Source organism: Grampus griseus, assembly GCF_964374135.1.
Source record: "Grampus griseus genome assembly, chromosome: X".
Classification (NCBI taxonomy): domain Eukaryota; kingdom Metazoa; phylum Chordata; class Mammalia; order Artiodactyla; family Delphinidae; genus Grampus; species Grampus griseus.
This window is the reverse complement of record NC_138999.1, coordinates 11,967,687-11,990,671: the sequence shown is the minus strand read 5'-3', so window position 1 is coordinate 11,990,671 and position 22,985 is coordinate 11,967,687. Positions and strand designations below refer to the sequence as shown.

At 39.6% G+C, this 22,985-nt stretch overlaps 1 protein-coding gene and 1 long non-coding RNA gene across 3 annotated transcripts in view; one reads left to right on the top strand and one right to left on the bottom strand.

Moving 5' to 3' along the window:
* Positions 1-3,467: 3,467 nt before the first annotated feature.
* Positions 3,468-22,985, bottom strand: part of MOSPD2 (motile sperm domain containing 2) — a 60,069-nt gene continuing 40,551 nt past the window's right edge. For both annotated transcript variants that reach the window (XM_082681107.1, XM_082681108.1), the window contains 6 exons: positions 19,270-19,382; positions 16,667-16,763; positions 15,791-15,887; positions 15,032-15,161; positions 6,543-6,645; positions 3,468-5,959 (listed from right to left, as the gene is read on the bottom strand). In XM_082681107.1, the coding sequence (XP_082537233.1) occupies positions 5,822-5,959; positions 6,543-6,645; positions 15,032-15,161; positions 15,791-15,887; positions 16,667-16,763; positions 19,270-19,382 (678 nt within the window). In that variant the 3' untranslated portion in view covers positions 3,468-5,821. The remainder of the gene's footprint in view (positions 5,960-6,542; positions 6,646-15,031; positions 15,162-15,790; positions 15,888-16,666; positions 16,764-19,269; positions 19,383-22,985) is intronic.
* LOC309839361 lies at positions 12,005-15,765 on the top strand. Its single transcript, XR_014298505.1, has 3 exons — positions 12,005-12,071; positions 12,540-12,621; positions 15,647-15,765. It is a non-coding gene; the product is annotated as an uncharacterized lncRNA (long non-coding RNA).

Here is a 22,985-nt window from a genome sequence, read left to right as displayed (position 1 = left end):
TAAATAAACTAACTGAAATGGATTCTTCGGAAAAAAAAAGGAAAGTTAAAAAAAACTAGTTGTTTTTCACTACAGCTTCATTTACAAAAGCACACAATTACTGGAAGTCCTCTTTGCCCTAGCTCATTAACTCATCGTGAGAATGTTTCTTGAGTGTTTATGATCGAGTCAATGTTTAAAATAGTGGAGACATACTTTCCCTTAACAAATGATTTATAAAAGTTTGAATATTTTTGTGCACTGAAGTTATGAGACTGGAGAAAGCCAACCGGGATAGAGATATACTGTCCTCCTCGACTATCATTTGATGCCTAACACAGAAGTTGTAGTCTATTTCTTTTCATGTGAGGACATCTGTGAATTCAAAGCAGTCAGTCAGACTGGGTAAGATTGGGTTCAGCTTTCTGACCCTCTGTCTCCTGGTCTGCAAAGTGAGGGGACCAGATTGGATGAGCTTGCAGGTTCTACCCAATACACACTCTGTATAACCCTTTCCATTGAGTGGGGGCTGGGGCTAGTGAATGTGATGGGATAACACTCCCATGATTTAGGTAAGCTTACGCGGCAGGAGGGATTTGTCAGGTGTAAAGTTTCTAATCAGTTATCTTTGAGTTCATCAGAAGGGAGATTTGTCCTGGCTGGACCTGATCTAATCAGGTGAGCCCTTGGAAGTAGATCTTTATCCAGTTGAGCCTCCATGGAGGATGTCATTGGCTGACAGCCTTGTGAGACCTTGACCAGGGAACCCAGCCATGCTGTACCAGACTCAGCCCACACAAACTATGAAATAATTCGGGTGGTTTTAAGATGCTAACTTTGTGGTAATTTGTTACTTGGCAATAGAAAACTTCTATGATCTGATTGTATTAAACACATGACTCCTTGAGGTGACGAGACTATGGCTGAGACAACTAGTAGCTGCAACCCTACTAGGTGCCCTTCTACGGAGTGATGGATAAACCTCTCAGAAGGTTGATGCTGCACAGCACAGCCCTCCATCAAAGTAAACAGTACATTAACCTGTACGTTTCAAACCTTTCACAAAGTAAGTTCTGTCTGTAGCTTAGAATTCCAAGTACGTTTCCAACCAAGGGTCTTGAGTGGTTATTTGTGTTTTGTCACCTCTGCTTCTCAAGTATTCTATCTTCTCTTTTTCGTCCCCTGCTGTTTAGGGTAGGTAAAGTTCTCAGAGCTGTCCTTTCAACATTGTAACCTATTACTCAGATGTGGCAGTTCTGAGTGGTTGTAACAAGCAGTGGACTTGGGAGGCTAGTTCAACTCTTGGCTCTGAAACCAACTAGCCTGTGACCTTGGGAAAAAGAATTATTTCTCAGGCTCTTGGTTTCCTTATCTGTAAAACACAAGGTCTTATCATGTATTCTCACATTGTTCAGACAAAGGAACACGAACAACTGGTCATTTCAAGGATTCTGTATTCTTGCCCGTTGAACCAGCTGTCTCAAATATTTTAACATGTGCAAGAGATTGGCTTTACTTTGCATGGCAGGGGGCATGAGTAGGGTAGGGAAGAGAATCTTTGGACATTAGAGGGAAGTAATTATATTCAGTGTTAAGGATGAAATTGTTATGAAGATGTGAAAGAGCCTATGTGATATTTTGATGGAATTGTTACAAATGTAACGGGAAACTGTTATGGGTGGAATATTGCAAGATGAATTCCAGGTGTGGGTGTGCTGTTATGACGGGGTGTGGGTGCAGTGGTGGAAGGAAGCATCAAACCAAGTCTTCCTCAGACTGGTAAGGGATACTCCTTTACAGGATTCAAGGCAGTTGATCATCACTGGCCATCTACATGCGTCCCTTGACCTGGGCACCAGAATTCAGAGTGAAGTACCAGGAAGGCAAGGATGGGAGTACAGAGCAGGGAAAAGTTTGGAGAATTGACATTTGGCTTTGAGTGAGATGGGATATTCAGGACATCAACCCAAGTGTGAAAAGTTCTAGGGAGCTGGAGTGGAAGGTGGTGGAGGCAACATCAACAAAGCCGGGCTAGCCTCTCCAGGGCTGCTTTTTTTTTTTTTTTTTTTTTTTGCGTTACGTGGGCCTCTCACCGCTGCGGTCCCTCCCATTGCGGAGCACAGGCTCCGGACGCGCAGGCCCAGCGGCCACGGCCCACGGGCCCAGCCGCTCCGCGGCACGTGGGATCCTCCCGGACCGGGGCACGAACCCGCGTCCCCTGCACCGGCAGGCGGACTCCCAACCACTGCGCCACCAGGGAAGCCCCAGGGCTGCTTTTAAATGCAAGATTTCCTCTCCCTCTCACACTCATCCTGGGAAGTTGTACTTTGATATCAGAGGCACTTAGGGATGAGGAAACTGAGGCTGAAAGAGGTTAATTAACATTCCCGGGTCACACAGGTAGCAAATGTCAGAGAGGGGACTTGAACCCGGGCAGTCTTCATTCAGAGCCCTCACTCCTGACCACCACTCCGTCAGCTGGGACAAATGGGAGGACTTCCATTCCGTGCCCTCGGGCCAGGAAGAAAAGGGGAGTCCTGTGCTTCTGGGGACCCATGTTGTTCTGACATCAAGAAACCTTGAGTTGCTGGTAATATTTAGAGAAGAGCCGGGTCGCTGTAAAGTAACTGATCCTTTCCTAGCTGGAGCCTTCCCCGCACAGGAGCTCTTCCCTAGAAAGTTGCATCTTTTGGGAAAGGAGGCCACACCCTCAGAGTCCTGGGTAGGTGTGGGGCTCCTTGGTAGGTTACCGGTCTTTGTGGCTCTCTTTTGAATTTCTCCCATGGTTTTGTATCTCGACCTCTTTTGCAGTTTAGAAGATGGACCTGTCCTTTTCGTTCTATTTTATGGAGCTGCACTTGGGAGCTGTGTCTTCCAGTGGCGAGGAGAACCACACAAACAATCCCCAGGGCCTTTGCCATCGCTATCCGGGGCCGCCCCTCCTGAACCACACCCACGTGCCGTGCTCCGGTGCCTTCTCGCCGGGACCACCTGCCATGCGCCCGGCAGCCAGGTAGGATTTCTTGTCAGCCTGCTTCCTGCAGGTTCCTGTCAGCAGGCAGGTGTATAGGTACTAGGATTGAGGGATGTAGGGCAATTCTGACATGTGTGGCCACTCTAGTGATAGGTTCTGTGATGGAGCCCCCAGCTGTGACAGTGAGGCCAACGCTAGGTCCGGAAAATGGAGAGCTCCCCTGAAGAGCAGCCAGACCCTGACCCAGGGGCGAGGAGAAACGGGACACACTAGGGACGGGTTCACCTGATGACACAATTGTGCCTTTGGAAGTTTGTGGTGCCATCCTTATAAAAAGATAAGTAGGCGCAGAAGAAATTAATGTGATCTTTGGAAGGTCAGAGTGAACCTGAGCTTTGATTTTTAAGATGCTTTATCAATTAGAGACCAGAGGTTTTTCCTGATGATATTTATTGCATAAATGTAATTATTTTTCTAAAACATATTAAAATAGAAAACATGTTCTTTTGATCAGTTTATACAAAGAAAATACCAATATAGTAATAAAAATACTGAAAATATATGAAAAGCACCAGAACATTAGAGAAATTACACCGGCAACAATTCTAGGAATATATTTTTGTTTTTTGCAATTGTACAATAAAGTGCTATTAAATCCAGTCAAAATTAGTGGCAAGATATAAAAACAGTTATGGTCTATTATGAAATTTGAGGCTAGGTTTACCAGCAATTGTATCTTTAGGCTACTTGCCTATAATGATATTTCATTAATGTTTTCATGGAAACTCTATGAATTTCCATTCCAAGTATTTCATTAATGTTTTCATGGAAACTCTATGAATTTCCATTCCAAGTGAAGATAATTTAAATCTGAATGTTGGTCCTTGGTAATTTGGTCATGAACAGGTAATGACATATTAAAAAATAAAATTATTAATTATAGCGTACTCAGTCATACAGACGTGATTAAATAAAATCAAACAAAGACACAATAAAATCAAATGTAAATATATGTGATCAATTAAGACAAGTACAGAAGTTTAGATGCCTTTGATTTTATGGTTAATTTTCAATATATTTTGCTTAGTCACATTTAATAGACACACAAATGTTAACAAGAAATGTTATTAAATTCAACTGGCCAGACATCAGGGAAAAACATTTTAGTGAGTCAATGTAATTTTCATGTGAAACATTAAAGGGACACCGTCAGGACAATACATTTCCAATTTTGACTATTTCCTCGCTTATTTGCTGAAGAACAAAACACATACACAGATACTTCGGGATTAGATTATAACAAAGCCAGGAATCTAACATATAAGGGGAAATCGCTGTGCACACACACAGGGAGATACTATGGACAGTACTTAGGGTGGGCTGCAGTCAGTTTCACGTCTGGAGGTGGCAAACTGAAACAGAAAAACCCAAATTAAGACGAAGTATCAGACCAGTGTCCATTTAAGGTTTTATTTCCTAGGCCAATTTTGAAGGAACTCTATTTTTTCATTCTTCATAATGCCATTTGGGAATCATCACATTCTCAAGATGAAAGCCGCCAACACTACAACCTCAGAATAAAACATTCTGCAAACATGGCTCAATCAAAACTCAAAATTTATTTTACAGGCAGACTATTTTTTTCTTTCATATAAAGTAGATTTATATGTGAACCAACATGGACCAAAACTGTTTATATTAAATGAGAAAACAAACTACTTGCATTAGGCTCTGCTCCTGCGAGGTGTATCATGTTACGAATTGAGGAACCGTCCTCAGTATTGCTGTGACAAAGGCAGAATATATCAAGTGAGTCAATTAACCCTGGTCTGAAGTTTTTACAGTATTTTTCACTCTTAAACCGAGAAGTGACACTTTCGATTTATTTTTTCACCCTTACCGAAAGTTCCCTTCTCGTGGCTGATTTTAGCAAGGAATTGAAATGTAAATGAATTATACTGCTCTGCATCTCAAAAACTAACTTTTCAAAAAAATTTTATCTAACTCCTTTCGTTTAGAAAGGAGGGTGAAGATGGTCCAATGGAGGATCAGGCCTTTATAATAAGTGAAGCAAAAGGGTCCCTGTCCAGCCAGAGAGAGCAACGTGAAACTGCGTAAAAAAAGACAGGAGAGGTTCTTCTTCTGGACGTTACTGACGGACAGAATTTAGAGAAAATCCAACCAGACTTAGTTCCCCAAATCCTAGCTAAATGAGAGTGTGAGTGTTCATTAAAAAGTCTGAGATTAATAAAAGGCAGGCAGGCCGTTAAGGAAGACGGATAAGAAACAAAGGCTAAAGGTGGTTTGGCATTAAGTAGTTGTACATTCCAAAAGAACATCGACTAGCATCTGTTAGTAGTTCTCAAAATTACAAAGTCATGGTTACAGAAATTACTCTGTATGTTTTTTCAATATACATGTTCTTCTATATACATAGTATAGAAAAGCTAATAAGTTGGCTCGGCTATAATAATTCTGTCAAAAAAAAAGCAGATGACAGTTTTTGGCTGCAACAAAGCATGTTACTTTTCCGTTCAGCTAACATATATACATGATAAAACAAGCTTTAAAAGTATTAAATCAAAAGGGAAAAATAAATTATCTCTATTAAGTCACACAACAGATATACCTTTACTTACTTGACTAACTACCTATAGTTTCTTGTAATCAGTATCTTCAGCGTTTCCTTATTGTTAACAGTTTATTTTCAAGACATGTTTCAGTCCCCCCCCCCCCCAAATGCCGTACATTTCCTTGGAGGAAGGAAGCACAGATGTGTGACACTTTCAGCATGGTGGAGAAGTTCTGGGTGGTACTTTTTCCAACTAATGAACGGAAAAGCCATGTTTCCTACCGAGCACCACTTCTTTAACTGTACAACAAATAGAAGAGAGAGATGACAAAAGCAAGCGAGACCACTGTTAAGGAAAGCAGCCATTGCTGGAACCAGATACAATGCTGAACTTGGTCTTCAAGCTTCCTATTGCTTTCTAGTAAACGATTGAGCTAAAGAGGGGAGAAAAGGATGAAAGGTATCAATAAAACAGTACAATAATCAAGTGCATGACAAATGGGAATATTAGAAATCCCACAAACATTTATGGGATAGAGTCCATCTACTCTGAAAGGCTGGGAGCTGGGAATGCAATTTGGTTGCTGAACGGATGTGTATCTGTTCTCATTTTGAAAAGGTCTAATTCTCTAGTTGAGAAAGGAACAAAGCAATCATTTCCTGGAGGTACTGAAACCAGCTATTCAGAAAGAGAGCCCCTCCACCTTTTTCAAATTTAAATGCACTACATGGTACCTTTTCCATGAGATCAAGTTCTTCGATACCCCCCAAAATACCACGTGCTTTGCTATAAGGTCCCTAGTCCAAATTGAAATAGCCAGAGCTTTCAGAAAGTTAGTTAGAAGATCTCCAAAAGTAACGCACCACTTACCATTTCTGATCTGGCTTCCCTTCACAAAGAAGAGAGCATTCCTGTCGTGGCTATGCCAAAGGTCTGCTTTATGTCAGTGGGGAAAAAATGGATTTCTAATATTGATTAACACTAAAGACTTATAGTTAGGAAGAAAGAACACTTACCTGTAGATAGAGCTCTTCACTGGTTTTATCTGACATGTTAAAGGCATGGTGTTTTAATGTAAGAGTGGTTGGCTTAATGCTCTCAACAATATGGCATCTTAACCTATGAAAGTACAAAGGAAACATAACTTCTTAAAGTTTTTAATGAATTTTTGAAAAGTAAAGTGTAAAATGAAAACAGTTAAACACAGAAGTGTATGTAACAGAGGTGAAAGTACTCATTCCTCTCCCCAGATATACCTAAGGGAGCAGCTAGCTCAACGTGTGTTTATCTTTGAAGGGGAGCAGAATTTGCCACCCCAAAACGTGCCTCTGGGGCACAAGGTTTATCTTGAGCTGGTTATTTTTTAAGAAAAAGCAGACAAAAGTGGAAAGCTTTTTCACTTTTCAGTAGAAGCTCTGAAAAGTGAAGAGAAGTTACCTTTTTGTGAGACATGCACAGTTACAAGGGAAATCTCCATTTGTAAGGGTGTCTCCCTCTCTGCCAGGTACAGGAGGATGACTTTGTATCTCTCGAGACTCTTATCAATGGAGAAGGCAGAGACTTAAATCCGCAGGACAACCTTAGCCGTGTATGTTGTGCTTTTCCCACCATCCTCCCAGAACTGGCTCCCTCGCCCACAACATCATCTTTTCTCTTTAGCTGGAGGTGGTATTTAAGGTGGTGTCATGGGCCATTGCGGGAAGTTTTACTGTTTTCCTGGGTCTCTCAAAGTATACAGGAGGTATACATGCTAGTAAACTTCTGTTTTTTTCCTGTTTTCTTCTTTTCACCTGTCTGTGATTACGGGGGTATGGCGGGGGGTGGGATGGGGATCTTAGGCAAGAACGTAGAAAAATAAAGGGAAAATTATTTTTCCTCTCCTACAGTTTGGCAACCTACCCTGGGAGCTGCTGAGATACCATACTCACTTGGGAGCCTGCAGATGGGATTCTGGAAAACGGGCAGAAGCCCGAGAAGGGTAAGAATTCTTACTAAAGTCAGCTCTCCTGGATCTCAGTCTGGTGCAGTTGAGAGAGGAAGGTAAAAATTTCACCTTGTCCCTTCTTTTCCAAATTGAGATTAGCAGGAGAAAATATTTGTGTCAGCCAGTTCCTTAGTATTGTGACTTTGGTAGAGATTTTTGTTATGAGTATTTTTGTCTTCTACTGGTCCTCTTTCCTCCCACAGATGGTCATTGTTCTCTTTTATCTCTGTCTCTTGTGTTGTCAGAAGGAGAACCACAGGACGACAGATGAGCTTTTCCTTTCGTTTTACTCTGTCCTGAGAGCTTGGCTTTATGACCAGGGAGAACAGTCTCTCTGGTCTCTGCCAGAGGGATGATGCATGTGTCTGCGTGCATCTGGCGACCACCTGAATAGGCTGGGGATCCGGGACACTAACTGATAAGCAGCATTCTCTGATGCTACCGGCTCTCGTGGGCGTCGGTCATAAGGGCCCCTTGTGGTCTCCACCTTCTTGTCTTATTTAGGGCTGGAAAAGTCCTGTTCCAGTAGTGCTTACCCCGTGTCGCAGGTTTGTAACTGAAGGCATATCATTCTTATGGGAAACGGGAGACACTTTTCACGACCCCATTCTAACCACATGTGACAATGAAGGTCTTTGCTTCCTTAGGCTAACTCTGGGAGTGAGCTTTCTGAATCGTGTGAGGGCTGCATCTTTTGCACCCCGTTTCGGGATGCCTCTTGCATCCATGGCTAAGCCATAAAAAGGCTTATAAGTTTGAGTTGCTATTGAGATTAATATAAGATCATACTACTCAGCAATGGCCAAAAGATGGATCTTTTGAATTGGAAAAACTTCTGTGTTTAAACATTTTTTAGAGAGCTCTCAGCCTAAACAATTGTTTTTCTTGGTATCTATGGAAAGACCAACTTGAAAGGAGGACGTGAAGGAGTATGGGGGCCAGCCTTAGGGACGTCCTTAGTAAGATGAAATTACAAAGCTCTTTTTACCTCCACTTTCAGAAGATATCTACCAAATTTAGAGAAGAGTTAAAAAAGACTAGTGGCCATTCAGTTCCCCACTCATAGGGACCTTGATTGGCTGCTAAGGGGTGTTCTTCACACCCATGATTATACTGTAGTTATCAGACAAGCCCGATGGCCCCCCTAGGGAAAACAGGCACACTCACACGGGCAGCATATGACCAGAGTTCCTCCCAAATTATCAGGAAATGGATCAGCTGAAGGCCAATATTCAGGGGCTGACAGAAGTAGGGGCTTTTTCCCCTAAGGTGAATTGGTCCAAGGTTGAATTGTGCACTCAGAAAAAGGAGAGCATTCAAAGGCCTTTGTTGGACGCTTTCTACAGACTTTGTACAGATGCTGCGTTAAGCCCTGAAACTCCAGAACATAGAAATCATTTGATTTCCGTCGTAATTGGAAATCTCCCTGATATAAAGCAAACTGAAGAAAATGTAGCTGGATGCCATTCAGGCTGCAATCCAATTTTTTGAGGAATTAAAAGCAACTGTCTTTGTCTTGCAAATCTTCACAAAACCAGAAATTCGGCTCTAGAAGCAATTCAAAGTTCACCTATTCTAACCATTCCAAAACCTGCCCTGTTTATCTCAAAATACTTGCAGGTATTATAAAAGACCACATCACTGGAAACAGAACTGTTCTGTACTTAGAAAAGTAAGAAAACATTTAAACGGTAATTTCGCTAAACCTCTGATAATAGGTAAAGTACCCCCAAAACTCCAGGAAAAAAAACCTTACTTTCTCTGTCCCTTTGAGGTGTAAATTTTCTACCCCACCTTCTGTAGGACCTGATAGCCAGCTCATAGAAATGCAAACTTTAGGAAAATGAAGCTCATCAGAAGTTAAAGAAAAGGAGCTATTTTGAAATTGGGCAAATGAAAAAAGCAAAACAAAACCCCCCACAAATATTAGTTTAAAAAAAAAAAAGCTTTAGCACTCTGAGCAGGTAAACTTATTCCAACTGCCAGAAACACAGTTCGGATCCAACTGTTCTTTAATAAGCTAGTGAGTTTTGTGTCACTGTACCTTAATTCATGGCTAAAATTCTGGAACCAAAGCTATAAGGTCTCTGGTTTGCATCTGTATGTTTACATGTGTGTATATATATATGTTCTAAATGTGTGATATTTTCCTACTTCTGAATGGTACTGCCAAGATTAATTCATAAAAACTATTCAACTGGCTTAAAGAAAAATAAGTGCTTTTCAAATTGAATATTCCTAAGACTCAGAAATAGAGAAACTAACCCCAAATTTTTTTCAAGTTCACAGGATCTGGGATAATCTTTGGTAAATAAAAGCTGGGTTAAATCAAGACAGTATGGTACTGGCACAAAAAAAGAAATATGGATCAATGGAACATGATAGAAAGCCCAGAGATGCACCCACGCACCTGTGGTCACCTTATTTTTGATAAAGGAGGCAAGAATATACAATGGAGATCAATTATACTTCAATACAAAACAAACAAACTGGGTTAACTGGTTGGTTTAATTATACAGGTCTTGATATAATAGAGACATGCAACCTTTATTCTACCTGGGCTTACTATTCAAATAAGTAAGTTCATGTATCTCTGTTACAAAATTTGTCAGTAAGAACACCTTGGCATGATGGCTGATTTTGTGTAATGTCTCCTGGTGTTTGTGTGAAGAGTCTAAACAATTGTTGGTAGCAAGTGATTTAGATAAATGTCAGCGAGATAAACGTTAGGTGAACTTATCAGCAATGAGTATATTTTATGGTATATCTCTTACAAACAGTTTTCCAAATGTCTTTGGTAACTTGAAACTTTAAGAGTTTTGCTAAGTTAAATGACAGGAAATTCACTGAATATCTAGATCATTTCCAAATAAGATAAAATAGTGAAACATTAATTACTACACATAGGTTTATCTACTTCTGGCTTCTTATTACAGAATGAGAGGTATTTGGGTATATTAGTAAACATATCTTGGCCACAATGAAAAACTATACTGTGAGGAAGTATCTATTTCTAGAAATTATGAAATATATTCATAAATTTGCCAATCCAAAGAATGCTGGTGTAACAGACTGCAAGTGCTTATTTATCAGTTTTCACTAGAAAGTAACATTTCTAAGGATTATTAAAACGACTAGAAATAAGTATATCAACCCTGTACATAAGAATTAGGATGTGTTTTTGGCCAAGAGAAGTAGGGAGGTGCATTTTTGTTAAGGGAAGTGAGAGTGATTTTATCCTAAAGTAAAGCTATAGTTATTTCAGAGTAGAAAGTAGGAGAATAAATGGATACAGAAAGTTGGGAAGAGACAGAAAGAGAAAATTTTACCTTGTGTAGTCAAGCTGGCTAAAATTGAATAAATTTGTTTTAAGGGTTTTAAAAATAAGCTTAATATCAACAGTGTAATTACATGAAACTAAATTTTCTTTTTTTGCTAAAGGGACAGTTTTATTGGGCTCTTGGTGTGGTGTGGTCTGCTCCTGATAAGAGATTGTGAAAGGTTTTTCTTTACCTTTTTAAGTAATCTGCCTAGAAAGAAAAGATTTTGCATTTTATCAAAATAATTTCCTGTGCTTCATCTTATCTTTATCAGCAGGTCTTTAATTAAAAGACTCAGTTTTAAGATTAGGAGCTACGTTTTGCTCGCAACTATGTGACCTTCTGTATTTGCCTTTGAAATGTTTTTAACTGTCACTTTGGTTAACTGGATAATTAAGTATTGTTCATAATGATATATGATTCTATTTAGCCAAGTGTCCAAAACCTTTTGATATTTTTGACAAACGTCCCCAAATCAAATTCTAAATGAAGTCTTTTTGACCTCAAACTAACTTTGGGATTTTCCCCACGGCCCCTGGAACATCTCAAAAGATGTGTTCTCTTTATAAAAAGATACTAAACCACTTAGGCTTATTTGATATGTTAAATTATGTGGGACACATTGTCAAATAAGAATACTAAACCTTCTTGATTGTACTTGTATAGATACATGTTTCACCTTCAAAGAGATTCACAAAAAGGACTCTGACAAGTACTCTAGAACACAGGTTTCTGATAACTTTTAAGACCGTAAAACTGAGCTGGGTAAGAATTTCCAGAACTAATGGAAAAAACTGAATTCAGGCAGAACAAAAATTAATAACGTGGGATTGAATGAATTGATGAGAATGATTGAAACACGTTTTGTTTCTCCAGATTTAAGGAGAACTTTTCCTCTTAAGCTATCTATGATTTACTGCAATTTGGTGAATTATACCTTTGTAAGCAGAATTGAGACAATTTTTCTCCATACCTGATCCCTCCAGAATTTAGAAACTCTTAGTGAATGTTCTCATTTTCATGGTGATATAGTTATTTGCACAAGTTCAATGAGAATCTGTTCTCCTTGTAACAGGACACAATTGGAAATATGGTTGTATTATCAAGCTTTTGACTTGAATGTCATATTTGAAAATGAAATGCATGAAGTCGGGTATGACCAGATGGCTTTAAGGAACTAAAGACCCTTGGAAACAACTGACCTGGTACCTTGCTTACAGGGTTCCAGACAGCCTTACTAGGTGAGTAAGGAAAGTCACTTCCTGGCAAGCTCAGGAACCTCAGAATATTTTGGGGACCTCAAGAAGACAGGAATTTGCCTAAATTAGCATAATAACTTTATCCTTGTTTACCGTGCTTTTCGTGATAGCCTTCCTCCCCCCCACAACATCTTTCTTTTGTCTTTCACTGGAGATGGTAGTGAAGGTGGTGGCTTGGGCCATTTGGGAGAGTTACTCAGTTTTCCTGGGTCTCTCCCACGTATACAGGAGGCGTCCATGTTATGAAACTTCTGTTTCTCTCCTGTTCGTCTGTCTTTTATTACAGTGGGTCTCAGCCAAGAACTTGGAAGGGTAGAGGGAGAATTATTTTCCCTTTCCTACATCCTCCAGCTTCTTAATGCAGGTATAAATTAGACACAGTGCTCAATAACCTAAGAGAAGTTTTTTATATGATATTCAGTAGAATTCACCTGATCTTCCGATTTGCAGGAAGCCACCCTTTCTAGATGGGAGGCAGTGCTTTCACCTGGGCCTTCAGTACCAAACCACCAAGTCCCCCTGTTTCTGTGAGGTAAGTGATTCATTCTCTTTTGACAGTTATAGAACAGAAAGCCATTAGAAACTGATTTACAAAGCAACCCAAAAAGAAAGAAAAAACCCCATAATTTTGAGGTACTGTTTGATAAGAACTTCAAAAGTAGGCCCTCCTGAAAAGTAACTTGAAAATTTAAACATCTTCTCCATCTAAAAACATGCCACAACTGTCACCACAACTGTCACAATGAGCCTTATCTAGATCCGTGTTCCTACCTCGGCTTTAGGTTCTGTTCCTTCTAACTTTCTCAGGAATTTCACTGTCAATGGTTTATTTTGTAAGGTCAGCCTCTCCTTCGGAAATGGTCCTTACTATGGTTTTAAACAACGCTCAAATATCTCCCATTACAAAATCCCAAACAACCCCTTCTCAACAACACAGTCTTCCTTCCAACTATGACCCTGGTCCCTCCCCGACAAGCCCAACGTCCAGAAGTCTTACTGCCTGTGTTTCTTTGGCATCTGGCTCCTACCAACTCACAGTGTTCCCCGTGAGGTCGTCAGTTACCTCCATCACGTCACCAGCAACGGCCACGTCTCACACCTCATCCTTGACTGACGTTGGTAGCACTTTGTTCCTCCTCTGTGAAACACACTCTACCCCGGGCCTTACTGACACAGCTCACCTACTGCTTTCCCTCCTGACGCCCTGTATTGTTCTCCTTCATTTGGCTACTAAATATTCCTCTGAGCTGTGTCTAACTTTCACCCTCTCTCGCTGGGTACAAGTTAGACCTAGCCTAGAGGAAATAAAGCTCGTCTTCCCAGGCCCATTCTTATTCTTGTTCTCCTACCCTCTATGAATTGCCCGCAAAGGGTAATCTTGCCCAAGGCATTTCAGAGCAGGTTGACGTTCTCCCAGTGGTTTTACAATGGTGCCCAAGCTGCTCCTCTGGGCCCTGTCTGCCTCCAACATGCTTTCTTACTATGGATCCTCTCACACCCGGTTCCAGCCACAGCTGTATTCTTTCAACTCCTTATTTGAAGATTGAACTCAACTACAACCCTTACTAGGTTTCTCAGCTTCTCGTCTATAAAAAGGGAAAAATAACTACCTATGACCTAGGGTTGTTTTAGTGACTAAATGAATAAAGGAGAGTACCACACTTAAATAGAACTTGCTATATGCCAGCGCTAGTCTAAGTGTTGTTAACTCAGTATCACTCTTTCATCTATGTCTGCCCACAGTCTATTTTTCTACAAAGCCTCCCAGAGTAATCCTTTAAAAAAAAACAAGCCGATCACCTCATGGCTCTGCTCAGCACCAACTAATGGTTTCTCCTCTCAAAACCAGAAGTTCTCACTATGGCAATGATCTGGCATCCCGTACTGGATTCAGGTTACACTGACCTCCTTGCTGTTCCTCACCCAGGCCAAGCACACATCTTTTTCATTTATGGTTCCCTCTACCTGCAAAGCTGTTTTCCCTGTTATCTATGTGGCCTACTCTCATTTCCTTCAGGTCCTACTCAAATGTCATCAGTGTGGCCATCCCGAACTACCCTCAACTGAGCTTTCTCAATCTTGGCACCACTGACATTTTGGGCTGGATCATTCTTTGTCATGGGGTGCTGTCTTGTGCATGGTGGGATATTGAGTAGCATCCTGGTCTCTACCTATTAGATGCCCACAGCACCCCACTGTCCAGTTATGACAACCAACAATGTCTCCACAGCACCCCACTGTCCAGTTATGACAACCAACAATGTCTCCAGGTATTGCGTCCCTTGGGGAGCAAGACTGGGCACACTCCAAAAAAAACCCCACAACCTTCTTCTCTATTCTCCTCCTCTTTCCTATACATCTTTTTTGCACACATGCACAGACATACGTGTATATGCCTATATAGTCACAGGGTTTTCTCTTAAATAGGATAATTGTCATACATACTTTTCTGTGAGTAGGTTTTTTTCTTTTCCTAATAGTATGTCACAGGTATCAGAACAAACAGCTGCACTACACTCTTGAATGGCTTCAGAGTACTTCTCAAATGCATTTCACTAGTACTTTACGGATGAACATTTAGGTTCTTTTCCATTTTCCACTACTAGACAATTTTTGTGAAACAATGTTTCACTGCAGCAAACATTCAAGTACATAAGGTGAGCATTCCTACAAAGGTAACTGCTGTAAGAGAAAATCTGTTTGTAATTTTGACACATTCAGATTCTTGCATTGGCCAGCAAACAAATCTCTGCTATTAGCAATCTCCTAGAGAAACTCCAGGTCTTGTACCTGAGCCTTGCAGGGGTTGGGGCCAACAGTGTAAGCCTAGATGTCTGCCAAATGCCAGGAGGAAGGGATGCCTGCTTATTAGCCCATGTAGGTGCATTCCTCTTTGGGATTTTTCCCATTGCAATTTGAGAGCCTGTAAGGGAAAAGCATACCTATGCTCCATTACTTTGTTTCTGGGAACTTCTTTCCAGAACTGAGTCAATTCTGCTGGGCCTGTGCCAGATGACTGTTCCATTTCTGCAGCCATTATCAGAAAACGGTCTTGGGCAGAGACTGTTAAACCTGCATTCCAAAAGGGTAACTTATTACATAATAAACAGGAACCTTTACAAACGGACAAAGGGTTGGCTATGTGGCTTAAGCATTATTCTAGAAAACACTAAGGAAAACGAATAATATGGAACTATCTTATTTTTTTTTTTTTTGTGTGGTACGTGGGCCTCTCACTGTTGTGGCCTCTCCCGTTGCGGAGCACAGGCTCCGGACGTGCAGGCTCAGCGGCCATGGCTCACGGGCCCAGCCGCTCCGTGGCATGTGGGATCTTCCCGGACCGGGGCATGAACCCGTGTCCCCTGCATCGGCAGGCGGACTCTCAACCACTGCACCACCAGGGAAGCCCGGAACTATCTTAAAAAAGGAAAAAGTTCTCCTAAAGATGAATAATTTTTTTGTTTGAAATTCAATTTTAACTGGCATCAGTTTAAACAATTTTACTTCTTAAAAAAATTTTGTTCTAATGAGAGCCATTCACCCGTCTCATTTTACAGGTGAGAAAACAGATGCCCAGAGTGTGGCGAGGTGACTTGCTGATACCCTGCTAATTTCTAGATTCCAGTCCAGCTTTGCTGAGTCATCACCCAGCCCCAGGCCTCCCATAACACCCCACTGTGGCCAGCCAGGTGACAACTCACCCCCGTGGGGAGACACGACTATATCAACTGATGCACCCGGGTCACAACTGCTGTTGCTGGGCTTGACTCTGTACTTTTCTGGAGCAGTTGTTCTCACCTGTTTACAAAAAAACAGTAGTCACATAACCTTTATGCTCTTTGGGGGGAAATGGCTTGAAAATGACTTAAAAATCATTAATAAAGTCTATAAAACAATCTTGGTGGTTACATATATAGAATATATCTTTTCCCATCTGCAGGAAAAAAGCATCTCAATCTACTAGAAAAAAACACTCATCAGTCTGTTACTTAGCCTTCCTCTTAAACTAAAAACTGTTACATATTTATTCTGTTAATCACCTGAATTTAATAATTCATGTTCAAAAACAACACACATTAGAACACATGTTACAATAGTGTCCAGAAATTTAAAAGCAGCAATCAAAGGACATCTAGGAAGTAGGTGATTTAAGGAAGTAATACCCTACAATAAGGGGCAGTGGTGGAGTCAGTCCTGTTATACTTAATGCTCAGTGTCAGGTTAGTATCCAGTATAAACTAAACTATACTCCAGAATATACTACACTTGGGGGAAACTGCACTTTAGATTTTATAGTTTTATTTTTTCACTCTCTATGAATTAAATTATTCATACAATGAAAAGTGTCTTTTTTTTTTTTTTTAAACAAACCAACCCTGGGACTAATTTGGACAGTACCCTATTACTGCACATTAAAGACTAAGATACAGACCTTAGGGAAAATTTTAGATAAGCTGTGACACACAGAGATAGAAGGCAGTATGACAAGCCTAAAAACAGAAATAAAACCACTGTGCAAGTTCAAAATTATCAATCTTTCAATTTTCACACACAATTTATATCTTTCAGGTATTTACCTTAAATGCCACTATGTTTTTCGTTACATTTGTCAACGTTATTAAAGCTTTCTTTTCTTCAGATTCTGTACTTCCAAAATACAGTTCTTCCGCTGGGCTAGGTGACAACAAAAGCATAAGCCAATGGTATTGCTCAGGATAAATGACAATCTAATCATCAGCTTGAAGAAAAACATTTGGTTAATATTTTACACTCATTTGTATAAAGAGATTTCATCAAAGGAGATTACAAAACAATACCTAATATATTTTGTATTTTAATCTTACTGATTCAATGCACACTAAAAAGTCCTATGGTTTCCCCCTAGATCTAAAAGCAAAATAGGGACGTACAGGAGCAAATTAGGAAGATTCTGAATTAGTCCTATAATCAGCACCATCTTAAGGTTTCTTTATTAAAACTCTTTGGTAGGTGAAAGATAAAAATCAGAGAAGAAACTGCTGCTTCAACTTTACCTAATTACAAACATTAGAATGGGGCACATTTTTATACATCAAGAGAAAAGAGTATAACTCAAAATGGTCATCAGGGATATATTTAAGTAACAGAATAAGTCCTGACTATAGAAAGGTTTTTTCTAAATAATATGGAAGGAGAAAAACACAAAATATGGGGCAGGAATTACAGGAAAAAACTGTCAAAAAATCAGTGAGGCTCAAATGCAAATTTTACTATTACTGGCCACTGTATTTTAAAAATAAAAAGACTCAAGCAAAGTTTGTGTAGTTTAATTACATGAGCCAAATCGGGTGCCTCCAAATGATGCAGAAGACTGTGATTTTTATTTGTTTACTTACTTTTAAAAAAAATTTATTTTTATTTTTGGCTGCATTGGGTCTTTGTTGCTGCACGTGGGCTTTTCTCTGGTTGCAGCGAGCTGGGGCTACTCTTTGTTGCGGTGCGTGGGCTTCTCATTGGGTGGCTTCTCTTGTTGCAGAGCAGGGGCTCTAGGCGCACGGGCTTCAGTAGTTGTGGCTCTCGGGCTCTAGAGCGCAGGCCCAGTAGTTGTGGCACACGGGCTTAGTTGCTCCGCAGCACGTGGGATCTTACCGGAGCAGGGCTCGAACCCGTGTCCCCTGCATTGGCAGGTGGATTCTTAACCACTGCACCACCAGGGAAGCCCAGACTGTGATTTTTAGATAAAAAGGTGAATTCTTCAGATAGCCCTTGACTATAAGCTCCACCTTTAAATAGATTCATTTTATATCAGGAATATGTGCGTTATCAGAGATATTTATTCATGTAAAGAACACACATTTTAAAAAAGTGCTCTCCCAGGAGAGCTGTGCCCAGCTTTGGACAAGACATAAATTAGCATGGTTGCTGGCATCTTTTTAAAACCCAATCTGAAATATACCACAGAAAAAACAGGAAGGTTAATGGATCTCAGAACTGCTCTCAGTATCCAGCACAAAAACCATGAAAAGCTCTAGGGAGACAGAGGTTGGTTAGGGGTGTGTGGTGTGTGGTGTGTGGTGTGTGTGTGTGTGTGTGAGAGAGAGAGTGAGAGAGAGAGAGAGAGAGAGAGAGAGAGGGGGGGGGAGAGGGAGGGAGAGGGAGGGAGAGGGAGGGAGAGGGAGAGGGAGGGAGAGGGAGGGAGTGCTGATTTTCTGGAGAGATGGGTGGGCACTGCAGAGTTGGCTTTCTCCCTAGCCGGATCTTCTAGCCATACCTTGATAGTTACAAGCCAGGACCTATGGTTTTGACAGGCCTCCAGAGAAAAAACAGTAACTTCCAAACTAGTAGAGGGAAAAATGGGAAACAAATTCCAAAGTGGGGGAAACTACAAAGAAAAACCACGGAAAAGAACATGCACGTGTGTTTCCCTCCTTCCCTCTCACACACAGACTCCTGCAGATGGTGAAGATAAATCCAAATAGAACAGTTTTCAAAATATATGTAAACAAACCAATCCTGTCGGAGAATTTCAGATTTGATGTTTAAAATGTCTGGCTCTGTTGTTCATGAGTCTTTAACAGTAACATACAAAGGTTTCAAGTAAAGGGATAGAAAATGATACAGTAGGCCATTACTAAATAAAGTTGGTAAAGCAGTATTAACATAAGGCTGTACAGATTTACCAACCAAAAGCATCATTAGTGAGAAAGGTCTTTACATCATGATAAGGAAACAATACTGAATTTTTTGGATTGAACAACCTAGACAGAAAAAGAGAGATGTGCTGAAATTCGGCTTTGGTAAAAACCCTATTTTTCTGGTTCAGCTTTAGCTTTTGGAAGGTCAAACTGATAAATGGCTACTTCAGTGTCATTTCTGGCAACCTCAGACTTGTGCAAGTCAAACACTATCAGTAAAATGAGAAAAATATATGTCATTCAGATTTGTTGTTAATATATGAATATTCACTCTTATTACCTGATGCGGGATAAAGGCCCTTTAAACACACTCAACAGAATAAATAACAAAAAGGTAGCTACAAATACCCACTATATCTGGAAACCAATGTGAGTCTTCAGATAACCCTTAATTTTATATTTCCACAGTTTCAAAAACAGGCCAGAAGTTTTCTTAATTTTGCAGTTCCCTCAAAAGGATCAAGATATATTATGAAAGCATAGTTAATAAAATCCTCAACTAGTACCTGATGTGTAATAAGGGCCCTTTAAACACACTCAATGGTTTCTTGAAAGCTTTCATTTTGGAATCAACTTTTTCATTCTCTTCTGCTTTGAAAGTAGGTTCAATTATGTTAACCTAAAGACAAAAAATATATATATATATATGAAGAAAAACAGATAAATTGAATTTCACACTGACAGGCAGTTCATTAGGTCAAAAAGTAAGCATTATAGTGACTCAATCCAAACTGCAATCTTTAACATGGGTTTATTATATCTAAATTATATATTTAACATATAGTAACCTGATGATTGACCTATATTTGAGTGCCTACTATGTAAATAGGCCCTTTTAGAAAATGTAACATGGTCATTCCCTTAAGAGTTTTTACTTTTTTGGCCACCCCACATGGCTTGTGGGATCTTAGTTCCCCAGCCAGGGATTGAACCCAGGCTCTCAGCAGTGAGAGCGCAGAGTCCTAACCACTTGACCACCCGGGAATTCCCCTCCCTTTTAAGCGTTTTAAAATCTGTTCTACATTGCAATATATTTATCCCTCTATCAAGTCCCTGATATCTCATAAAAACATAACTAAGTGTTCTTTAAAAATGAAAAAGAGAAAGTAGATCAAGGTAATGTTCTGAGTTAATTACTTTTACTTATTTTAGATAGATAAAAAATACTTTAGAAAAAAAGGACTCTTGTAAGATGTGTTTAGCCAATTTCTATACAAAAGCAAGGAATCAACCTTTTATATACTGTAGCACACTACCAGTCAACTAGTGCCATCCTTCCTCTTTCTTTTTACGTACAAAGATATGGAAGGGCAGCAAGTTAAGTGCATTACCTAAAATTACATAGCCAGCTATGGTAGAATTGGGGCTATGTCACAGCTTCTGTCTCAATTTCATTTTTTTGTGAAAAATACCTTTTTCAGGGGAAATAGACACTAACATAATCATAGTCGGGGACTTTAACACCCCACTTTCACCAATGGACACATCATCCAAAAACAACAGAATACACATTTTTCTCAACTGCTCATGGAACATTCTCCAGGACAGATCATATCTTGGGTCACAAATCAAGCCTTGGTAAATTTAAGAAAATTGAAATGGTACCAAGTATCTTTTCTGACCACAATGCTATGAGACTAGGTATCAATTACAGGAAAAGGTCTGTAAAAAATACAAACACATGGAAGCAAAACAATAAACTACTTAATAACCAAGTGATCACTGAAGAAATCAAAGAAAAAATCAAAACATACCTAGAAACAAATGACAATGGAGACACGATGACCAAAAACCTATGAGATGCAGCAAAAGCAGTTCTAAGAGGGAAGTTTATAGCAATACAATCTTACCTTAAGAAAAAGGAACCAACTCAAATAAACACCCTAACCTTGGACCTAAAGCAATTAGAGAAAGAAGAACAAAAAACCCCCCAAAGTTAGCAGAAGGAAAGAAATCATAAAAATCCAATCAGAAATAAATGAAAAAGAAATGAAGGAAATGACAGCAAAGATCGAAAAAATTAAAAGCTGGTTCTTTGAGAAGATAAACAAAATTGATTAACCATTAATCAATTAGACTCATCTCAATCAGACTCATCAAAAAAAGAAAACAGAGAAGACTCAAATCAATAGAATTCAAAACGAAAAAGGAGAAATAACAACTGACTGCAGAAATACAAAAGATCATGAGAGATTACTACAAGCAACTACATGCCAATAAAATGGACAACCTGGAAGAAATGGATAAATTCTTAGAAATGCACAAACTGCCAAGACTGAATCAGGGAGAAATACAAAATATGAACAGACCAATCACAAGCACTGAAATTGAAATGGTGATTAAAAATCTTCCAACAAACAAAAGCCCAGGACCAGATGGCTTCACAGGCGACTTCTACCAAACATTTAGAGAAGAGCTAACACCTATCCTTCTCAAACTCTTCCAAAACATAGCAGAGGGAGGAACACTCCCAAACTCCTTCTATGACACCACAATCACCCTGACACCAAAACCAGACAAGGATGTCACAAAGCAAGAAAACTACAGGCCAATATCACTGAGGAACATAGATGCAAAAATCCTCAACAAAATACAAGCAAACAGAATCCAACAGCACATTAAAAGGATCATACACCATGATCAAGAGGGGTTTATCCCAGGAATGCAAGGATTCTTCAATATACGCAAATCAATCAGTGGGATAAACCATATTAATAAATTGAAGGAGAAAACCCATATTATCATCTCAATAGATGCAGAGAAAGCTTTTGACAAAATTCAACACCCATTTATGATAGAAACCCTGCAGAAAGTAGGCATAGAGGGAACTTTCCTCAACATAATAAAGGCCATATATGACAAACTCACAGCCAACATCATCCTCAATGGTGAAAAACTGAAAGCATTTCCACTAATATCAGGAACAAGACAAGGTTGCCCACTCTCACCACTCTTATTCAATATAGTTTTGGAAGTTTTAGCCACAGCAATCAGAGAAGAAAAGGAAATGAAAGGAATCCAAATCGGAAAAGAAGAAGTAAAGCTGTCACTGTTTGCAGATGACATGATACTATACATAGAGAATCCTAAAGATGCTACCAGAAAACTACTAGAGCTAATCAATGAATTTGGTAAAGTAGCAGGATACAAAATTAATTCACAGAAATCTCTTGCATTCCTATACACTAATGATGAAAAATCCTGAAGTTAACTTAAGAAAACACTCCCATTTACCATTACAACAAAAAGAATAAAATATCTAGGAATAAACCTACCTAAGGAGACAAAAGAGCTGTATGCAGAAAATTTTGACACTGATGAAAGAAATTAAAGATGATACAAATAGATGGAGAGATATACCATTTCTTGAATTGGAAAAATCAACATTGTGAAAATGACTGTACTACCCAAAGCAATCTACAGATTCAATGCAATCCCTATCAAACTACCACTGGTGTTTTTCACAGAACTAGAACAAAAAATTTCACAATTTGTATGGAAACACAAAAGACCCCGAATAGCCAAAGCAATCTTGAGAAAGAAAAACGGAGCTGGAGGAATCAGGCTCCCTGACTTCAGACTATACTACAAAGCTACAGTAATCAAGACAGTATGGTACTGGCACAAAAACAGAAAGATAGATCAATGGAACAGGATAGAAAGCCCAGAGATAAACCCACACACATATGGTCACCTTATCTTTGATAAAGGAGGCAGGAATGTACAGTGGAGAAAGGACAGCCTCTTCAATAAGTGGTGCTGGGAAAACTGGACAGGTACATGTAAAAGTATGAGATTAGATCACTCCCTAACACCATACACAATAATAAGCTCAAAATGGATTAAAGACCTAAATGTAAGGCCAGAAAGTATCAAACTATTAGAGGAAAGCATAGGCAGAACACTCTATGACATAAATCACAGCAAGATCCTTTTTGACCCATCTCCTACAGAAATGGAAATAAAAAGAAAAATAAACAAATGGGACCTAATGAAACTTCAAAGCTTTTGCACAGCAAAGGAAACCATAAATAAGACCAAAAGACAACCCTCAGAATGGGAGAAAATATTTGCCAATGAAGCAACTGACAAAGGATTAATCTCCAAAATTTACAAGCAGCTCATGCAGCTCAATAACAAAAAAACAAACAACCCAATCCAAAAATGGGCAGAAGACCTAAATAGACATTTCTCCAAAGAAGATATACAGATTACCAACAAA